The following is a 20,532-nucleotide window of genomic DNA, read 5'->3' on the forward strand; positions in this document are numbered from 1 at the left end:
AAATTAAAACATTAGCTGGGCATGGTGGCGTGCGCCTGTGGTCCCAGCTACTCAGAAGGCTGAGGCAGGAGGATTGCTTGAGCCCAGGAGGTCAAGGCTGCAGTGAGCAGTGATCGTGCCACTGCACTGCAGCTCAGACGACAGTGAGACCCTGTCTCAAAACTACAAGGACACAACAAGGATGTGAGGGTGACATTCAGGGACAAAGTCTAGAGCAGAGAATTCATGCTGAGTGGTGAGGAACTGAGTGGTGAGGAACAAGGTTGAATAATCAGGAAAGGATCTTAAGAGTTGACATTTCAGGAAGCTGTAGGAAGTGGGAATTGCTTTTAGCCTTAGCATATTGGGAGAGGGAGTAGAGAATTTTTATGCCTCATGAGTTAATGTATATGTTGTGCACTTGTTTTCTTTCAATTTAGTCTTGCCAGTTTTCCCTCCCAGTAGTGGCAGTGGCCATGAGAAAGAGCAAGTAAGTACATTGTATCTGGGTTGCTGTGTGCCCTGAGTTAAACTGCATTTATTTCTCCAAAAACAACTTTCAGAAATATAAAAATAACAAAGTGTTGGTTTACTGGTATGTGAATCACTGCCAATAGAAATGGCAAGGTCTTCTAAACGTTTAATATGACTCTTGGGTAAGTATTTAGGGTCTTTTAATGTAGGCGCGGTGGCTCACATCTGTAATCCCAGCACTTTGGGAGGCCAAGGCAGGTGGATCACTTGAGTTTGGGAGTTCGAGACCAGCCTGGGCAACATGGTGAAACCCCGTCTCTACAAAAAATACAAAAATTAGCCAGGCGTGGTAGCACATGCTTATAGTCCCGGCTACGCAGGAGGCTGAGGTGGGAGGATGGCTTGAGCCTGGGAGGTGGGGTTTGCAGTGAGCCAAGATTGCACCACTGCACTGCAGCCTGGGTGACAGAATGAGACCCTGTCTCAAAAAAAAAAGAAAAAAAGATTTAGGGTCTTTCTTTTTTTTTTTTTACTGTTCGCAAATGTTGCTGGAGGATGTTTATTATGAGTGATGCTAAAATTCTGGGCTATTCCAATTGCCTGTAAATTTACTCTTTTGAATTTATGTTTTGATGTAAACTTATTGGTTTAGTTCTTCCCTTAGTTTTTTCTAAAGGTTTTAATAGTTTAATTATTTAGACATTTATTTTGCAAGTGCTTAGGATGCCTTCGGGCTTATATAAATATTGAATAAACCCTCAAAGTTTCTTCATTTCCCTTCACTTATCCTTGTTTTATATCAAAGTAGTCAAGAATAGAGACAGCAGTGTCTGCATCAATTCAAAGCCAATTTTTGCCTTTTATTCACTGAATTACCTCTCTCAGCAGTTGCTTTTTGTTTTGTGTCATATGAGCTATGTATACAGTACAGAGGATATCAGCAAGTTCAGAGCGTTTTATAAGGAGCAGCTGCTGGGATTCTGAGAGTATCGACAGTGCCTCACTTGCTCATGCAGAAATAGTTTGGTTAGGGTTTTAATCACATCTTCATCTTCTTTCTTCCATCAGCCTGGGATGTGTTGCCCTCTGTCCACCTGAAGGGCTCTCATGCTCCGTAAGGAGAGGGGTGGGTTAAACCTATGAGCCAGAGTAAGTATTTATTCATTGAATAGTTCAACCTGAAATAATGAGTTATCAGTTAGAAATGGACCCAAAGAACAGTTTCTAGTAAATACAGCTTTTATTTTAAATAAACACCAAAGAAATACCACAGCTTCAAAAATCTTTTTATTTTTTTTGAGACAGAGTCTCGCTGTGTCGCCCAGGCTGAAGTGCAGTAGTGCAATCTCAGCTCACTGCAACCACCACCTCTCAGGTTCAAGTGATTCTCCTGCCTCAGCCTCCTGAGTAGCTGGGATTACAGGCGTCTGCCACCACGCCCAGCTAATGTTTGTATTTTCAGTAGAGACAGAGTTTTGCCATGTTGGCCAGGCTGGTTTCGAACTCCTGACCTCAAGTGATCCACCTGCCTTGGCCTCCCAAAGTGCTGGGATTACAGGCGTGAGCCACCGCGCCTTGCAACAGCTTAAAAAATCTATAAATTTAAGCTGTGCCTCTGGCAAGAAATCTATGTTGATTTTCAGTGAGGGCATTGCTGACTTTCTACAAATACTGGTGTTCAAAAATACACTTCTCTCTGTATAAGAGAATAATCTACAGCAGAGGTCAGCAAATTTTTTCTATAAAGGGCCAGATAGTAAATACTTTTGGCTTTCTGAGCCATGCAATCTCTTTGGCAACTACTCACCTCTGCCTTTGTAGCCAGAAAACAGCCAGAGACAGAATGGAAACACGTGGGTATGCTGTGTTCTAATAAAACTTTGCTTTCAAGAACAGCAACAGATTAGAGTCTGCCAACCCCTGATACACAGCAGTGGTTCTCAAACTCTAGTGGCCATCACAGTGACCAGGATGGCTTGCTAAAACATAGATTGCTGGGTCCTGTCCCTAGAGTTTTGAATTGAATAGATGGGACTTGAGAATTTGCATTTCCATCAAGTTCCCAGATACTGCTCATGTGCCAATCTAGACCACACTTCGAGACCACACTTAGAGTTATCTACTGAAATATGACTTCGTGTTCTTCCAATTCAGGGATCTTCTGATCTTAGCATTTTTTTTTTGTGGCTACTGTTTATTAGATGTGTCTTTGAAAAATTAAAAAGAGAAGCTCAATAGCATTTATACCAAACTTTGAATGAAAGCACAAGGAGAAATTTCCTATTCAGTAAAAATGCAGTCAGAATTTTATTTACTGCAGTAAAATCTCAATGAACTCCATTAATCCTCAAGAAGGAAGGATTTAGTTAATATAATTTTCCTGCTAATTAAAATTTAAATCTAGTGTCCCCTTACACTAATTCTAATTGTTAGATATTTTATTTTCTTAGCTTAGTAAGCTGAGTAAAGGACATATAATTGAATCATTGATCATTTAGGATTTTCACTGGGATCATTAGGCAGATCAGTGCTCATGCTGTAATAGAATAGAGGCAGGTAGAGCATGTATGTTTAAATGAGTAGTCACTTTGCTTTGACCCTAGGACTTTAGACAGGCACATTCCCTCTGTCTCTGTCTCGTGCACTCTGTCTCTCTCTTAACTAAATCTCTGAAATAAGCTTGCTTTATTCTCCCTCCCCTTTGGTTTTTATTAATGTATTTAAGAAAAGTACTATTATTTGAAAATGTCTTTAAGGTAATTTTAAATTAATAAAAATAGTAATGTTGTAGTTCCTAAGGAAAACATTTCTGTCTCAATATATACATTAAAAATAATTCAAAGAGTCAAGGTTTGAATCTATTGTCCATTTGAGGGGACCAGTACTTTAACGCAGAGCACTTAGAACACAACTGGAAATTGGCTGGGTGCGGTGGCACATGCCTGTAATCCCAGCGCTTTGGGAGGCCAAGGCGGGCAGATCACCTGAGGTCAGGAGTTTGAGGCCAGTCTGGCCAACATGGTGAAACCCCATCTCTAATAAAATACAAAAAAATTAGCTGGGTGTGGTGGCATGTGCCTATAATTCCAGCTACTCATGAGGCTGAGGCACGAGAATTGCTTGAACTCAGTAGGTAGAGGTTGCAGTGAGTTGAGATCACACTACTGCACTCCAGCCTGGGTGACAGAGTGACTCCATCTTAAAAAAGATAACTGGAAATTGGAAATTCAAGAATCTGTAAGATCCTTTCCGACTGTAAAAACCAGAGTCTAGGATCAGGTGCCAGCCTTTCTCTTTTTACCTAACAGAATTTATGATTTCCAAGGATTCATGAGATTTTCATTTCTGTGTCTCGAGAAAGAATAAATGACCTAGTTCAGATTCAGTACCATGGCATTAAGCTAATATCCACCCCTCAGCTAAAAACACACAGAAATTCTGAATAGAATTAGCATTTATTTTCAAATGGAGTAAATCTAATACTTAAGCTTCTTAAAGTAATATTGAAAATGTCTTAGAATATTTTGATAACTTGTTCTGAATTGTTAAGAATGCTAACATTTAAAAAAGATACTATATTTTAGGCTAAGCTTCTATCACCATCACAGAAAGACAAACCCAAGCAAAATAACACCACATCTCCAAAGACTTCTGAAGAAAAATTCCAAGATAGTTTTGCTTTTTTGACTGCTGAAGATTCTGCCCAGAAAACAGGTACATGATTTTCTGTTGACTTACATAGGAAAAAATTTGTATTTGGGAAAGGTAGTTTGAAGTAAACAAAACATTTTTATTTTAATATCTATTAAAGAAAATATGAAGATAACATTGTTCTTTACCTTAATGTCTCTTATTAGCAAATTAACAGAGGATACGATGTTTTAATTTTGCTGAGCTATTTGAGATCATCTTGTGTCCAAGAATTGCTGGTCTCTTCTTTTTTTAAAGAAGCAATACATCTCAAATGATGACCTGTAGCAGGGGTTGGTAAACATTTTTTGTAAGGTTCCAATAGTAAATATTTTTTGCTTTTTGATCCATATGGTTTCTTTTTCTTTTCTTTTCTTTTTTTTTTTTTTTTGACACCGAGTCTTGCTCTGTCACCCAGGCTGGAGTGCAATGGTGTGATCCTGGCTCACTGCAACCTCTGCCTCCCAGGTTCAAGCGATTCTCCTGCCTCAGCCTCCCATGCCCGGTTAATTTTTGTATTTTTAGTTGAGACGAAGTTTCGCCATGTTGGCCAGTCCAGTCTAGAACTCCTGACCTCAAGTGATCCGCCCACCTTGCCCTCTCAAAGTGCTGGGATTACAGGCGTGAGCCACCACGGCCAGCCTTGATCCATATTGTTTCTGTCGTAACTATTCAACTCTGCAGTTGTTGCACAAAATTGGCCATGGATAAGATGTAAGCCAATGGGGTGGCTGTCTTTCCATAAAACTTTATTTATAAAATCAGGTAGCAGACTGGATTTGGCTTGGGGGCCAGAGTTTGCCAACCCTTAACCTATAGGCTTTTTCTTAACCCTCACTGTATTTTATTTTGACTGTCTGTGTTTTTAAGTTTGTTAATAATATGATTTTATTATTATTAATAACAATATTAATATTGTTCATTATTCTGCAGTTCAGCACATTGCCAGGCATACAATGATATTTAGTAAGCACTTCAATAACAATCTGTTAGTGTAGCTGCCACTGGAAGAAAATAAGTAGGGAAAATAAAAAAGTAGAGAGGAAAATGTAACATTAAAGAATAAAAGGGGTCAGGTGCAGTGGCTCACGCCTGTAATCCGAGCACTTTGGGAGGCTGAGGCAGGCAGATCACCTGAGGTCAGGAGTTCGAGACCAGCCTGACCAATATGGTGAAACCTCATCTCTACTAAAAATACAAAAATTAGCCAGGCATGGTGGCAGGCGCCTGTAGTCCCAGCTACTCGGGAGGCTGAGACAGGAGAATTGCTTGAACTGGGAGGCGGAGGTTGCGGTGAGCCAAGATCGTGCCACTGCACTCCAGCCTGGGTGACAGAGTGAGACTCTATCTCACAAGGAAAAAAAAAAAAGAATAAAAGGAAGGAAGAGAGCAAGATAGGGAAGAAAGGAACAAAGTTACTACAAAAGAGTAACAATCAACAAAATGGCAATACTAAGTTTTTACCTATCAATAATTACTTTAAATGGATTAAATTCTCCAATCGAAAGACACAGAGAGGTTGAATGGATAGAAAAAAGTGAGATTCAGCAATATGCTACTTACAGGGGACTCACTTTACCTTAAGGACAGACATAAACTGAAAGTGAAGGGTTGGAAAAAGATATTCCATGCAAATGGCAATCAAAAGAGAGCAGGGATGTGGCTATACCTACATCAGGCAAAATAGACTTTCTGTCAAAATTTTTCATAAGAGACAAAGACTAGATGATGATAAAAGTGTTAATTCATCAACAGGAAATAGCAATTGTAAATATATATATGCACCCAACATTACAGGACCTAAATGTATAAAGCAAATATTAACAGAACTGAAGAGAGAAATAGCAATACAATAACAGAGTTCTTTAATTACCCCACCTTCAACAGTCGATAGATTATCCAGATAGAAAATCAATAAGGAAACATTGGACTTGAATAATACTGCAGACCAGATGAATCTAACTAACATATACAGAACATTCCATCTAACAGCAGTGGAACACATATTCTTCTCCAGTGCACAGTGCACATGGGACATTCTCCAGAATTGATCATATGTTGGGCCACAAAATACATCTTAACAAATCTGAAAAGACTGAGATAATCTCAGAGGTCTTTTCTGATCACAGCAGTATGGAACTAGAAATAATAGCAGGAGGAAGATTGGAAAATTCACAAATACATGGAAATTAAACACCACTCTCCTGAATAACCAATGGATCAAAGAAATTATAAGGGAAATTTAAAAATCTTGCGATAAATGAAAATGGAAACATACCAAAATTTAAAGGGTGCAGCAAGAGCAGTGTTAAAAGGGGAGTTTATTAGCAATAAATACCTACATTAAGAAAAAAGGAAAATTCCAAGTAACTTCACCCCTCAAGAAACTGAAAAAAGAAGAAACTAAACCTAAAGTCAGCTTAACGAAGAAAATAACAAATATTAAGGCATAAATAAATGAAGTAGGTACTAGAAAGACAGTAGAAATGGTCAATGAAACTAAGAGTTTGTGTTTAGAAAGAATGAAATTGACAGACCTTTAGCTAGACTAACCAAGAGAAAGAGAGGACTCAAAAAAATTATTAATGAAAAAGGAGACACTACAACTGATACCGCAGAACTACAAAGGATCATAAGCAATTAAAACAAACAAATTATACGTCAACAAGTTGGATAACCTAGAAGAAATGGATGAGTTTCTAGAAACATGCGACCTACCAAGACTGAATATGAAGAAATAGAAAAGCTGAACAGACCCATAATGAGTAAGGAGATCAAATCAGTAATCAAACCTCCCAACAGAGAGTAGCCCAGGGCCAGACGGTTTCATTGGTGAACTCTACCAAGTATTTAAAGAAAAATTAATGCCAATCCTTTTCAAACTCTTCCAAAAAACTGACGTGGAGGGAACACTTCCGAACCCAGTTTATGAGGCCAGCATTACCCTCCTGTCAAAGCCAGATAAGAATGCTACAAGAAAAGAAAATTACAGGCCAATGTCCCTGATGAACATATATGTAAAAACCCTCAGGAATGCTAACAAAACTTACTAAATAGCACATTAAAAGGACTATACACCATGATAAAGTAGGATTTATCCCTGAGATTCAAGGAAGATTCCATATATGGAAATCAATAAATGTGATACACCACATTAACAGAATGAAGGTTAAATTCATAGAATCATTTCAGTAGATGCAAAAAAAGCATCTGACAAAATTTAACATCCTTTCATAATAACTCTCAACAAATTAGGTACATGTAGAATGTACCTCAATATTAAAAAGACCATATATGACAAGCCCACAGCTAGCATTCCACTCAATGGTGAAAAGCTGAAAGCTTTTCCTCTAAGATCAGGAATATGACAAAGGTGCCTACTCTTGCCACTTCTGTTTAACATAGTACTGGAAGTCCTGCCCAGTTCTATCCAGGCAAGAAAAAGAAATAAAAGACATCCAAATAGGAAGATGTTAAATTGGTTTTGTTTAAAGATGACATGATTTTACATATACCAAACTGTAAAGGCTTCACCAAAAAACTGTTAGAACTAATAAATGAATTCAGTAAAGTTGCAGGATACAAAATCAACATACAAAAATCAGTTGTGGGGTTTGCCTTCGTGTTTCAACAAAACAACAAAACAAAAATCAGTTGCATTTCTAGACACTAACAGTAAACTGTCTAAGAAAGAAATCAAGAATATCTCGGCCAGGCATGGTGGCTCACGCCTGTAATCCCAGCACTTTGGGGCGCCGAGGCAGGTGGATTATGAGGTCAGGAGATCGAGACCATCCCAGCTAACACAGTGAAACCCCATCTCTACTAAAAATACAAAAAATTAGCCAGGCGTGGTGGCACACTCCTGTAGTCCCAGATACTCAGGAGGCTGAGGCGGGAGAATTGCTTGAATCCAGGAGGTGCAGGCTGCAGTGAGCTGAGATCACGCCACTGCACTTCAGCCTGGGCAACACAACAAGACTCCATCTCAAAAAAAAAAGAGAATTTCATTTATAATAGCTTACAAAAAACACATAAAAATAACCAAGGAGGTGAAAGTCATAATCTGAAAATTATAAGTCATTGATGAAATTAATTGAAGACACAAATAAATGGAAGAATATCCTATGTACATGGATTGGAGGAATTAATATTGTTAAAATGTCCTCATTATCCAAAGCAATATACAGGTTCAATTCAACTGCTATCAAATTTCTACTGGCGTTTTTCACAGAAATAGAAAAAACTATCCTAAAATTTATATGGAACCACAAAACACCCTAAATAGCCAAAGCAATCTTGAGAAAGAGGAATAAAGCTGGAGGCATCACACTTTGTGATTTCAAAGTGTATTTAAAAACTATAGTAATCAAAACAGTATAGTACTGCCATAGAGACAGGCACATAGGGCAAGATAACATTATGGGCCCAGACAGAAGCCTACACATATATATGGCCACTTAATCTTTGAAAAGGGCACCAAGAATACACAATGTGGAAAGGAAAGCGTCTTCAATAAATCTTTTGGGAAAACTGGTTATCCACATACTAAACAATGAAATTGGACCTTTGTCTTATACCATATACAAAAATCAACTCAAAATAGGTTAAGACTTTAAGATCTAAAACTGTACAACTACTAGACAAAAATAGGGAAACAGCTCTTTGACACTGGTCTTAGCAATGATTTTTTGCAGACAGCCCTGATAGCACAATAAACTTTTGGGACTATGTCATACTAAAAATCTTGTGCACAGCAAAGAAAGCAATCAATCAAATGGAAAGACAACCTAAAGAATGGGAGAAAATATTTGCAAATCATATATCTGATAATAGGTTAGGGGTTAATATTCAAAATAACTTGCACAACTCAAAAGCAAGACAACACATAACCTAATTAAAAATGGGTAAAGAAGCTGAATAGACATTTTTCCAAAAAAGATGCACAAATGGCTAATGGGTATATGTACTCAACATCACTGATCATTAGAGAAATGCAAATCAAAACCATAATGTGATATCTCACACCTGTCCAGATTAGCTATTATCAAAAAGACAAGAGATAACAAGTGTTGTCAAGGGTATGGAGAGAAGGGAACAATTGTACACTGTTGGTGAGAATGTAAATTGATGCAGCTGTTGTGGAAAACAGTACGGAGTTTTCTCAAAAAAATTAGAATTGTATAGAATCCATCAATCCCACTTGCATGTATATATCCGAAGGAGATAAAATCAGCATATTGAAGAGAGATCTGCACTCCCATGTTTATTGCAGCATTATTTACAATAGCCAGGATATGGAATCAGCCTAAGTATTGGTCAGTGGATGAATGAATATAGAAAATGTGGTATATATAAATAATGGAATACTATTCAGCCTTAAAAAAGAAGGAAATCAGGCTATATGCAACAACATGGATAAACCTGGAGGACATTATAGTACGTGAAATAAGCTAGTCACTAAAGAACAAATACTAAATAATCTCACATGTATACGGAATGTAAAAAAATCAAACTCATAGAAACAGAATGGAACAGTGGTTGCCAGGTGCTAGGAGGTAGGGGGAAAGAGGAGATGGTTCTCGAAGGATATAAACTTTCAGGCATAACATGAACAAGTTCTGGGGATGTAATATACAGCACAGGTAGTGATGGATGTGTTCATCGATTTGAAAGTGATAATCATTACACCATATATATGTATATCAAATCATCAGAAAAGAGTAAGAGGCAGTAAGGGAGGGGTTTCTAAGGGAGAGAAGAATCACAAGATTGAGGTGGAAGAATCCCTGCCCATGTTATTTGAGGCCAGATGGGCAGCTCCTTAAGGTGCCGATCTAGTTGAAGTAACTGGCTGTTAATCTTACCTACAGATGTACAAACCTAATAAGAATTCATCTTTGACAAACCTGACAAAAACAAGCAATGGGGAAAGGATTCCCTATTTAATAAATGGTGCTGGGGAAACTGGCTAGCCATATGTAGAAAGCTGAAACTGGATCCCTTCCTTACACCTTATACAAAAATTAATTCAAGATGGATTAAAGACTTAAATGTTAGACCTAAAACCATAAAAACCTTAGAAAAAAACCTAAGCAATACCATTCAGGACATAGGCATGGGCAAGGACTTTGTGTCTAAAACACCAAAAGCAATGGCAACAAAAGCCAAAACTGACAAATGGGATCTAATTAAACTAAAGAGCTTCTGCACAGCAAAAGAAACTACCATCAGAGTGAACAGGCAACCTACAGAATGGGAGAAAATTTTTGCCATCTACTCATCTGACAAAGGGCTAATATCCAGAATCTCCAATGATCTCAAACAAATTTACAAGAAAAAACCCCATCAAAAAGTGGGCGAAGGATATGAACAGACACTTTTCAAAAGAAGACATTTATGCAGCCAAAAGACACGTGAAAAAATGCTCATCATCACTGGCCATCAGAGAAATGCAAATCAAAACCACAATGAGATACCATCTCACACCAGTTAGAATGGCGATCATTAAAAAGTCAGGAAACAACAGATGCTGGAGAGGATGTGGAGAAATAGGAACACTTTTACACTGTTGGTGAGACTGTAAACTAGTTCAACCATTGTGGAAGTCAGTGTGGCGATTCCTCAGGGATCTAGAACTAGAAATACCATTTGACCCAGCCATCCCATTACTGGGTATATACCCAAAGGATTATAAAACATGCTGCTATAAAGACACATGCACACATATATTTATTGTGGCACTATTCACAATAGCAAAGACTTGGAACCAACCCAAATGTCCAACAATGATAGACTGGATTAAGAAAATGTGGCACATATACACCATGGAATACTATGCAGCCATAAAAATGATAAGTTCACGTCCTTTGTAGGGACATGGATGAAGCTGGAAACCATCATTCTCAGCAAACTATCACAAGGACAAAAAACCAAACACCACATGTTCTCACTCATAGGTGGGAATTGAACAATGAGAACACATGGACACAGGAAGGGCAACATCACACACTGGGGCCTGTTGTGGGGTGGGGGGAGTGGGGAGGGATAGCATTAGGAGATATACCTAATGTTAAATGACGAGTTAATGGGTGCAGCACACTGACATGGCACATGTATACATACGTAACCTGCACTTTGTGCACATATACCCTAAAACTTAAAAGTATAATAAAAAAGAATTCATGTCCCGAAAGACACAGTCAGTAGATTTTTGTTTCACTTAGAACTGTATCCCTTTTTTTGATGATGAGATTTAATATCTAGAATGATAGTGAATTCTTATTGCTTTGTTACTTGGTGTGTATTCACTTGAAACTTCTCTCTAATGCTCAGAGCTTCAAGATTCTCACTCACTGAGTGAGCTCTCTTCCTTGAAGCACTCAGAAGATGAAGAAAAACCTAAGGTACCATTTAATTGTTGGTTATTCATCTGATTTTCCAGAATTAATATCATATTTGTATAACACATTGGCTATTCCTTTTGATGAGTACACCACTTGTTTCTTGCTTTGCCATAAAGGACATAATTTGTGGTCTGTTTTGTTTTTAAGATTGTGAACCAAGAATCACTAACAGAAAGTACTAGCTTGAAACATAAGCTGAGAAACTTGGAAGACAGAGGTGAGAAAATAGTACTTTTTTTTTTTTTTTTTTGCAGAATAAAATGAAATTAATCTGATTTTGGCAGACTGGGCTGTTACTCAGATTGCAGATCAAGTCACTTTGCACAGTGACTATTGCCAGGCCGTGGAGGGAGCAGTGTGAGCTGCTTACTAGTTCTAAATGTTCATGAAGGTTAGGAGGAAAAATGGGGGCTCCATTCAGGAACCAGGACCTCTTGTGCCAAGGAAGGTATAGCCTGGGACCTGAATCCCACCAGCCAGTCACCTCTCCAGCCTCAGAGGAGGGCACAGTGGCGATACTTTCCTAAGGATCTCATCCAGAGCTTATTTCATTCTCAAGCGTGTAGGTCACTTGTGGTTTATAAGAAATGTTCTAACACATTGTGTTGTCAAATTATTAAAACTTCTGAGTTCATTTACTCATGTTAACAGTGGTATGAAGATTTCCAGTCTGGTTCACAGTGTTGTATCTAATATAATGTAATGAGTTAATATGATACTTTTCTACTGTTTATGATGTTTCTTGACTGCATTTTTTTCTCTACTTTTAAAATTACATATTGAAAGGATTCAACTAGTTATAAATATGTGTAGGATATTTAGAATATTAATGCAACAAATATCTGCAAACCATCATCCAGTTTAGGAATATAACATTGCTGTTGCTTTCAAAATCGTGGTATGCTTTACCTGAAACCCATCCCACCCCCTCCCCTTAATTTTATGTCTGAGTCTCTGCTTTTTTGTTCATTTGTGTGTTGTGAGAAATACCATACATTCAGAAGAGACAGATGTGTACAGTTTAAAGAATGACTATAAAGTGAACATCTGTGTAACCACAGCTCAAACTGGGAACTAGAAAATTGCCATTGGCTTAGAATCCTTCCATACCAGATTATTACTTATTAATTTCTTTCATCTCTCATAGAGGTAATGACTTATGACTTTTGTAAAAATCCTTCAGTTACTTCTCTTTATAATTTTGCTTTCTCTGTATGTATCCCTAAATAATGTACAGTTTAGTTTTATCTGATTTTAAATGTAAACAAATGACATTATACTGTATACATTATATGTGGCTTCTTTTGCTCAATCATTTGTGAGATCCATTCATGCTAATGTGTGTAAGTGAGGTATATTTCTTTACTACTTAGCATTCAGTTGCATGAAAATACCATATTTAAAAATCCATTCCAGTGCTGTGGGATATTTGGATTTTTGCAGTTTGGGTTGTTAGAAATAATGCCACTTTGAAGAATCATGAACATCTCTCCTGATACACATGTTAAAAATCTTGTCTAGGCACATTTTTAGGAGTATAATTGCTGGGTTATAGAATATGTATACCTTTAACAATTTTACATATGCCAAACTTTCTCAAAGTGACTGTATCTTTTACTTTCCCACCAGCCGTATATGAGAGTCCTGTTGCTTTACATCCTCACCAACACTTGGTATTTTAAATTTCTGATGTATGTGTGTGTAGACACTGAAGTTTTAATTCAAATGTCCCTGATTGAAATTTAGCATAATTTTATGTGTTTATTAGCCATTTGAATTTCCTCTTGTGTAGTGTCTAACACGTCTTGCCTAGTTGTCTATAGAATTATCTTCTTATATTGATTCCTAGGAATTCTTCGTAATACATTCTGGACACTCGTCCTTGATTATGTGGCTTGTAAATATCTTCTTCCACTGTGTGGTCTGTACTTCTCTCTCTGTATAATGTGTTTAAGATTGCTTTTTTAGGTAAATCAAAGCTTTTAATTTTAATAAATTCTATTTCATCTTTTCTCTGCGATTAGTCATATGAAATTCTTACCTGCCAAAAAGATATTATATATTATTTCCTATATTACTACATTTAATGCTATTCATTTCTCTCTAAGTACTGCTTTAGGTGAATCCCACACATTATAATATATAATATTTGTCATTATTTACTTTAAAATATTATTTTTTATTTTTTTGTTTTTTTATTTTGAGACGGAGACTCACTCTGTCACCCAGGCTGGAGTGCAGTGGCGTGATCTTGGCTCACTGCAACCTCCGTCTTGCAGGTTCAAGTGATTCTTCTGCCTCAGCCTCCCGAGTAGCTGGGATTACAGGCATGTGCCACCATGTCCGGCTAATTTTGCATTTTTAGTAGAGACGGGGTTTCGCCATGTTGGCCAGGCTGGTCTTGAACTCCTGACCTCAGGTGATCTGCCTGCCTCGGCCTCCCAAAGTGCTGGGATTACAGGCATGAGCCACCGTGCCTGGCCTAAAATATTACTTTTTATTTTGATTTCATTGATCCAAATGTTGGTTAGAAGTATATTTGTTAATTCTCAGTGGTATAGGAGCTTTTAGCTATCTTTTTGTTATTGTTTTCTACTTTGATTGCATTGTGACTAGAGAACATAGTCTGTATGATTATACCTTTTGAAATTTTGAGATGTACGTTATGGCTTAGTATATGCCAATTTAAAAAAATATTTGTGGTTAAAAGAGTATATTTCACAATCATTGGGTGCAGTGTCTCTATATATGTATATTCATTAGGTTACTTTTCTTAACTATGTTCTTCAAATCTTACATTCTTACTGTTTTTTAATCAGTCTACTTATTCTATCAAGTGTTGAGAGAAGTGTATTAAAACCTTTCGTTATGATTGTGGATTTGCCAGTTTTTTCTTCTGGTTCTGTTCAATTTTTGCTTCCTATAAATCTTTTTTCTAAAGAATATGTCTTTAGGCCAGGCTTGGTGGCACACACCTGTAATCCCAGGACTTTGGGAGGCCAAGGTGGGTGGATTACCTGAGGTCAGGAGTTCAAGACCAGCCTGACCAACATGGTGAAACACTGTCTCTACTAAAAATACAAAAATTAACCAGGTGTGATGGTGCATGCCTGTAATCCCAGCTACTTGGGAGGCTGAGGCAAGAGAATCACTTGAACCCAGGAGGCAGAGGTTGCGGTGAGCCAAGATCGTGCCATGGCACTCCAGCCTGGGTGACAGAGTGAGACTCCATCTCAAAAAAAAAAAAAAATAAGTCTTTAGATAAAAGTAAAATAGTTACCTTATTGTATATTTGCCTTATGGCATATTAAAACTCTTATCATTATGAAGTGATGACCCCTATATCTAGTCCTGTTTTTGTCTTGAAGTCTGTTTATTTTGTTTAGAATTTGCATGGTATAATTTCTAAAAGTCTTTTCATGACTGACATATGTGTATGTGTTTCATAATGTTATATATATAACTTGAAAACAGCCTGTAGTTGGACTTCCTTGCCCCTCATTTCATAGTATGTCTTTTAACTGGAGTATTTAGTCCATTTACCTTTCATGTACTTTCCCCCTATTTGGATTATATCTACCAATTTGTTTTGTACTTTCTGTGTCCCCCAACCATTCTGTTTTCTTTCTCTCATTCTTTTCATTTTGCATAAGTATTTTTATTGTATTTTTTACCTCTACTCATTTGTAGTTATATACTCTATTTCTTTTTTCATTTACTGATTAACTTAGAAATCATAATGTGTTATTTCTAAGCCTAAATTTAATCTAATGTTACTTTTCCATAACGTGTAAATTTCTAAGCCTAAGTTTAATTTAGTGTTAATCTAGTGTTACTTTTACATAATGTGTAAATTTCTAAGCCTAAATTTAATTTAGTGTTACTTTTCCTCCAGATTATATAGACCTAAGATCTTTGAATTCCATTGGCCTACCCCAACCACATAATGTGTTGGTGTTCTTTAATTTTATTTTAAAACTTGAGGTTGAATTTTTGCTTTATGAAAATGCCCATTCAACCTTTATTTTTGAATTAACTTTTACTGGGTGAAGAATACCACCATAGTGGCAGATTTTTTCTATCATACATCAAAGAAATTATTCAATTGCTTTTTGTTTTCTATTCTTCCTGATGAAAATTTAGCTGTCAATCTACCAGTCATTCTTCGAAGGTAATATGTCCTTTTTTTTCCTCCTTCTGAATGTATGTAAGATTTTTTCCATTTATCCTTGGTAATGTTCCACTTATTAAAATTTGTCTAAGTAAGTCTAAATACGTCTAAGATAAACCTTTTTGTTTATCTTCCTTGGCATTTGTAGGGAATCTGGAATATGTGACATGTCTTTCATCAGTTCTGGAAAATTCTCAGCCATTATCTCCTCAAATATTGCTTTTGGCTCATTCTTCTTTCTCCTGCTTGAACTCCAACTAGATTCCACATCCTTACCCACTCCTACATATTTTCTATTCCTTCACTTTATTTGCATGCTAGATAATTTCGTCTGTTTTTCACAACTACCTGTTCACCAGTATCTAATACTGGACCTATTGTTGAATGTTTATTTTATTTTTTATTTCTAGAAGTTGTTTGCTTCTTTCTAGAGCTGCTAGGTCCTTTTGTGTAGTTCCTATTCCCCGAAGATATTTTTGAGCTTGTTTTTCTTTGCTTAAATAGAGTAGCTTATCTTCTTTCCTCTTTTTCAAAGTTGACTTTAGTTGTTCAAGGGACTTTTTATTTTTTCATATAAATTTAGACCAAGTTGATCAAGTTACTTAAGTTCACTGGAATTTTGATAGAAATTGCGTTAAATATATAAGTTAACTTGAAGAGAAGTGACATCTTTAAAATATTAAACCATCCCATACAGGAGTATGAAATGTCTCTCTATTGATCTGTGTCATTGTCTGCGTCCTTATTGAGTTTTAAAGTTTTCTTTATGAAGGGCTTATGTATTTTTGGGTAATTCCTAGGTATTTATGATTTTGTTACTATTGTTTTAAAATTTGTTATTGCTAAAGTAGAGTAATACTGTTAATTTTTATAAAATAACCCTGTTATCTGGCAACCTTGCTGAACTCTTATTAGGTCAAATAATTTATCTGTTGATGCTCTTAGTTGTCCTAAGTAGATGATTCTATTACTTGCAAAAAATGATAGATTCTTTCTCCCCTTCTGATACTTACATCTCTTATTTTTCGTTCTTCATAGCATTGGCCAGTATCTTTAGTATGTCTTAAACATAGCAGTGAAAATCTGCATCCTTGTCTTTTTTCTAATCTTATAGCAAATGCATCTAAAGTTTCTCTGTTAAGTAAAATGTTTGCAGTAGATTTTTGGTATTGAATTTTTACCAGGTTAAAGCAGTTCCTTTCTACTCATAATTTGCTCTGAGTTTTTAAAAAATCATATGTAAGTATTGAACTTATGAAATACATTTTTCTGCATCAACTAAGATAAATGAATTTTCTCCTTTGGTTTCTTTTTTTCCCTCCAGCTTTATTGAGGAATAATTGGCAAATGAAAATTGTATAGATTTAAGGTATCTAATATGATATTTTGTTATGCATATGCATTGTGAAATGATTACCATAATCAAGCTAATTTACATATCCCCTCACATAGTTATCTTTGTGTGTGTGTAAGCGTGTGTTAATAATAAAGATCTACTCTCTCAGCCAATTTCAAGTACATATACATTATTATTAGCTATAGTCACCATTCTATATCTCAGGTCTCTAGAACTTTTTCATTTAATAACTGAAAGTTTATGCCCTTTGACCAATGTCTCCCCATTTTCCCAACCCCTTGATTCCTAGTAACCACCCTTCTATGCTAAGTGAAAGAAGCCAAACACAGACCAATGCTGCATAGTTTTACTTATATGTGGAATTTTTAAAAGTACAACTCATAGAAACAGAGAATAGAAGGGTATGGTGGTCCTTTTGCTTATTAATATGACAAATTATATCAATAGGTATTATGTTGTTCAGCCATACTTGTGTTCCTGGGATAAACCTCATTTGATCGTGGTACATTTTAAAAAAATACATTGTTGGGCTTATTTAGTGAATACCTTATTAATGAGCTTTACATCTACGCTCATGAGTGGAACAAACCTGTACTTTTCTCCTACTGCTATTATCTGGCATTGGAATCAGTGTCACACTAGCCTGTAGATGGAAACTGGGCAGCTCTCTCTCTTGCTGGAAAAGTTTATATGTGATAAAAACTATTTTTTAAAAGTTTGTAAAACCACCTGGGAATTTGGGGAATTTGGGGGAAAACGTTATTATTTCAATTTCCTTAATAGCCACTGATATACTCAAGTTCTCTATTTCTTCTTGGGTCAGTTTTGGAATTATGTTTTTTTCTAGGAATGCCTCTCAGCATCATAGTTTTTAGTGTGCTTCTTAATGTTTAATCATTGTAGTTGTTTCCTTTTTATTGTTTCCTTGCTTATTTGTATCTTTTACTCTTGATAAGTTTTACTAGAGGTCCACCTAACTCATCTTTTAAAGAATTGGTATTTTGGTTTGTTACTCTTCTCTGTTTTTATTTCTATTGTTTTCTGTTGTTATCTGCTCTCTTCTATTTTTACTTCTTATATCTTTACATTTATTCTGATGCTCTTTTTCCAGATTTTGAGTTAAATACTCATTTGTTTTTAACCTTTCTGTTTTCTCGATAAATGCATTTAAGTTTTCTTAGAAATGCTTTGGCTATATCACATTTTGATATTAGTGCTTTTGTTACCATCAATGCTTAGTAGTTCTTCCTTTTTATGTATTTTTAAAAATCCAGTTATTTAGTAAAATTTAATGTAGTTTCCAAGCATATGGGATACTTTTGTTACTTATTGCTAACTTTTTGCAACATAGTCAGAGAAACACATTCTGTACAATATCTTTCCTTTAGATTTACTGGGGCTTACATTAAGGCCTAACTGGACTTGCCTTATGGCTGAAAACAGTATCCAAATTTCATGAGTGTTCTGTATGTACTTATCTATATCCCTTTGTTCTATTTTATATGTTTTGAGGCAGTGCTACTAGGTGCATCAGGAAGTGACTCTTCATCTCTAGTAATTCTTCTTACTTAGTTAACATCAATAAAGCAACACTAGTTTTCTTTTGGCTAATATTTACCTGATACTTTTTTTTTTTGCCATTCTTTTACTTTCAATCTTTTTTTTCATCCTTGTGAATTGCTGAGTATCACATAAAGAGCTTATACCGGGATTTAAAAAAATCTGATCTGACAATCTCTTAATAGAAGCAATTAATCCATTGTGCTTCCATTGATATATTTGGATTGAGTTTTCTTGTCTTTGTCCCACATTCTCATTCTTTTATTCTTTCTGTCCTTGCCTTCATTTAGATTTATCATTTTTAATCATTTTCCCCCTTTTCATAGTTAGGAAGTTTTCGTCCCCTATTTCTAAAGTTAACCCTAGAAATTTTAACACACACACTTTTAAAAGCTTCAAGTAAATATTTTCACCATATCCCAAACAGCAGAAGGACCTTTGAGCACTAATTTCAATCACATTTCTGAACATTTAGTTTCCAAACATATGGGTTATTTTAAAGCTGTCCTTTCATTACCTTTTGCTAACTTTTTGCAACATGGTCAGAGAAACAGTGTATGTACAATGTTGTTTGTTTAGAATTTATTGGGGCTTATATTAAGGCCCAGCTGGACTTGCCTTATGGTTGAAAACTGTATTCAAATTTCATGAGCGTTCTGTGCTGTACTTATTCTTCTGACCCTTTGGCTGCTTCTCTAGTTTTGTTAATTCGTAAAATGTTTTCTGTTGATATTACTTTACTCAGTGTTTTATTAGATTTACACTCAGATTTAATCATTTTGCTCACAATTCCTCTTTGCATCTTTCCTCCTGGTATCACTGTCCTTTTGTTCTTTTTGCCTGAATTACTTTAAAAAATATTTTTAGCATTTTCATTAGAGGATTTATGTTTCTTTTAGAAAATACAGTCTAAGGTCCAATTGGTCTTTTCTTTTTGTAGTATGATCAGCAGGAGCCCTTCCCTTAACTAGAGCCTCTCCTCCAGCACTCCGACAGAAGCTAGGAGAGAAGAAGAGACTTGTGTCAGAGGGACCCTCAGATAGACTGGAGTAGAGTGGTACAATTTCGGGTCACCGCAGCCTTCAATCTCCCAGGCTTAAACAATCCTCCCACCTCAGCCTCCCAAGTAGGTAGGACTACAGGTGCATGCCACCACGCCCAGCGAATTTTTGTAATTTTCGTAGAGACAGGGATTTGACATGTTGGCTAGGCTGGTCTTGAACTCTTGGACTCAAGCAATCTGTCACCTCAGCCTCCCAAAGTGCTGGGATTATAGGCATGAGCCACACGCCCAGCCAGAGGATAATTTTTTTTAAAGATTTTGAATTTTGCCTTCATCTGCTTTCTTGGAGAGGTCTCCAGAATCAGGAAGGAGTCAGGAGGATAGCTCCTTCCTAGCTCAGTGCCTGGCATATAGACACACTCCATAAGTGTTTGTCAAGGGAATGGAGTAAGAAACTTAGAAAACCCAACATTTAAGGCTGGGCGTGGTGGCTTATGCCTGTAATCCCAGAACTTTGGGAGGCCAAGGCAGGAAGATTGCTTGAGCCCAGGAGTTCAAGACCAGCCTGGGCAACACAGTGAGAGCCTGTCTGTACAAAAATTACAAAAACGTTAGCTAGGCATGGTGGCGTGTCCCTGTGTTCCCAGCTACTCTGGAGGCTGACATGGGGGCGGTTGAGCTTGGCAGGATGAGGCTGCAGTGAGCTGTGATCGTGCCACTGCATTCCAGCCTGGGTGACAAAGCAAGACCCTGTCTCAAAAGAAACAAATAAAAAGAATATCCAACATTTAATGATGAAACTCTGCTTGATTCGATATTTAAGCATTTATATGTAGTCACAAATAAATATTTATTATCAAATGAGTTATCCATTCTTAATTGCATTAATCTA

The 20,532-nt window shown here is 36.5% G+C and overlaps 1 protein-coding gene across 1 annotated transcript in view; it reads left to right on the plus strand.

Moving 5' to 3' along the window:
- Positions 1 to 20,532, plus strand: part of SYCP2L (synaptonemal complex protein 2 like) — an 80,957-nt gene that overhangs the window by 37,602 nt on the left and 22,823 nt on the right. Inside the window, exons 20-23 of the mRNA XM_054493067.2 lie at positions 420 to 469; positions 4,038 to 4,167; positions 11,479 to 11,549; positions 11,697 to 11,766. Coding sequence (XP_054349042.2) covers positions 420 to 469; positions 4,038 to 4,167; positions 11,479 to 11,549; positions 11,697 to 11,766 — 321 coding nt within the window. The remainder of the gene's footprint in view (positions 1 to 419; positions 470 to 4,037; positions 4,168 to 11,478; positions 11,550 to 11,696; positions 11,767 to 20,532) is intronic.

The sequence above is a fragment of the Pongo pygmaeus genome, chromosome 5 (assembly GCF_028885625.2).
Source record: "Pongo pygmaeus isolate AG05252 chromosome 5, NHGRI_mPonPyg2-v2.0_pri, whole genome shotgun sequence".
NCBI classification, from domain to species: Eukaryota; Metazoa; Chordata; class Mammalia; order Primates; family Hominidae; genus Pongo; species Pongo pygmaeus.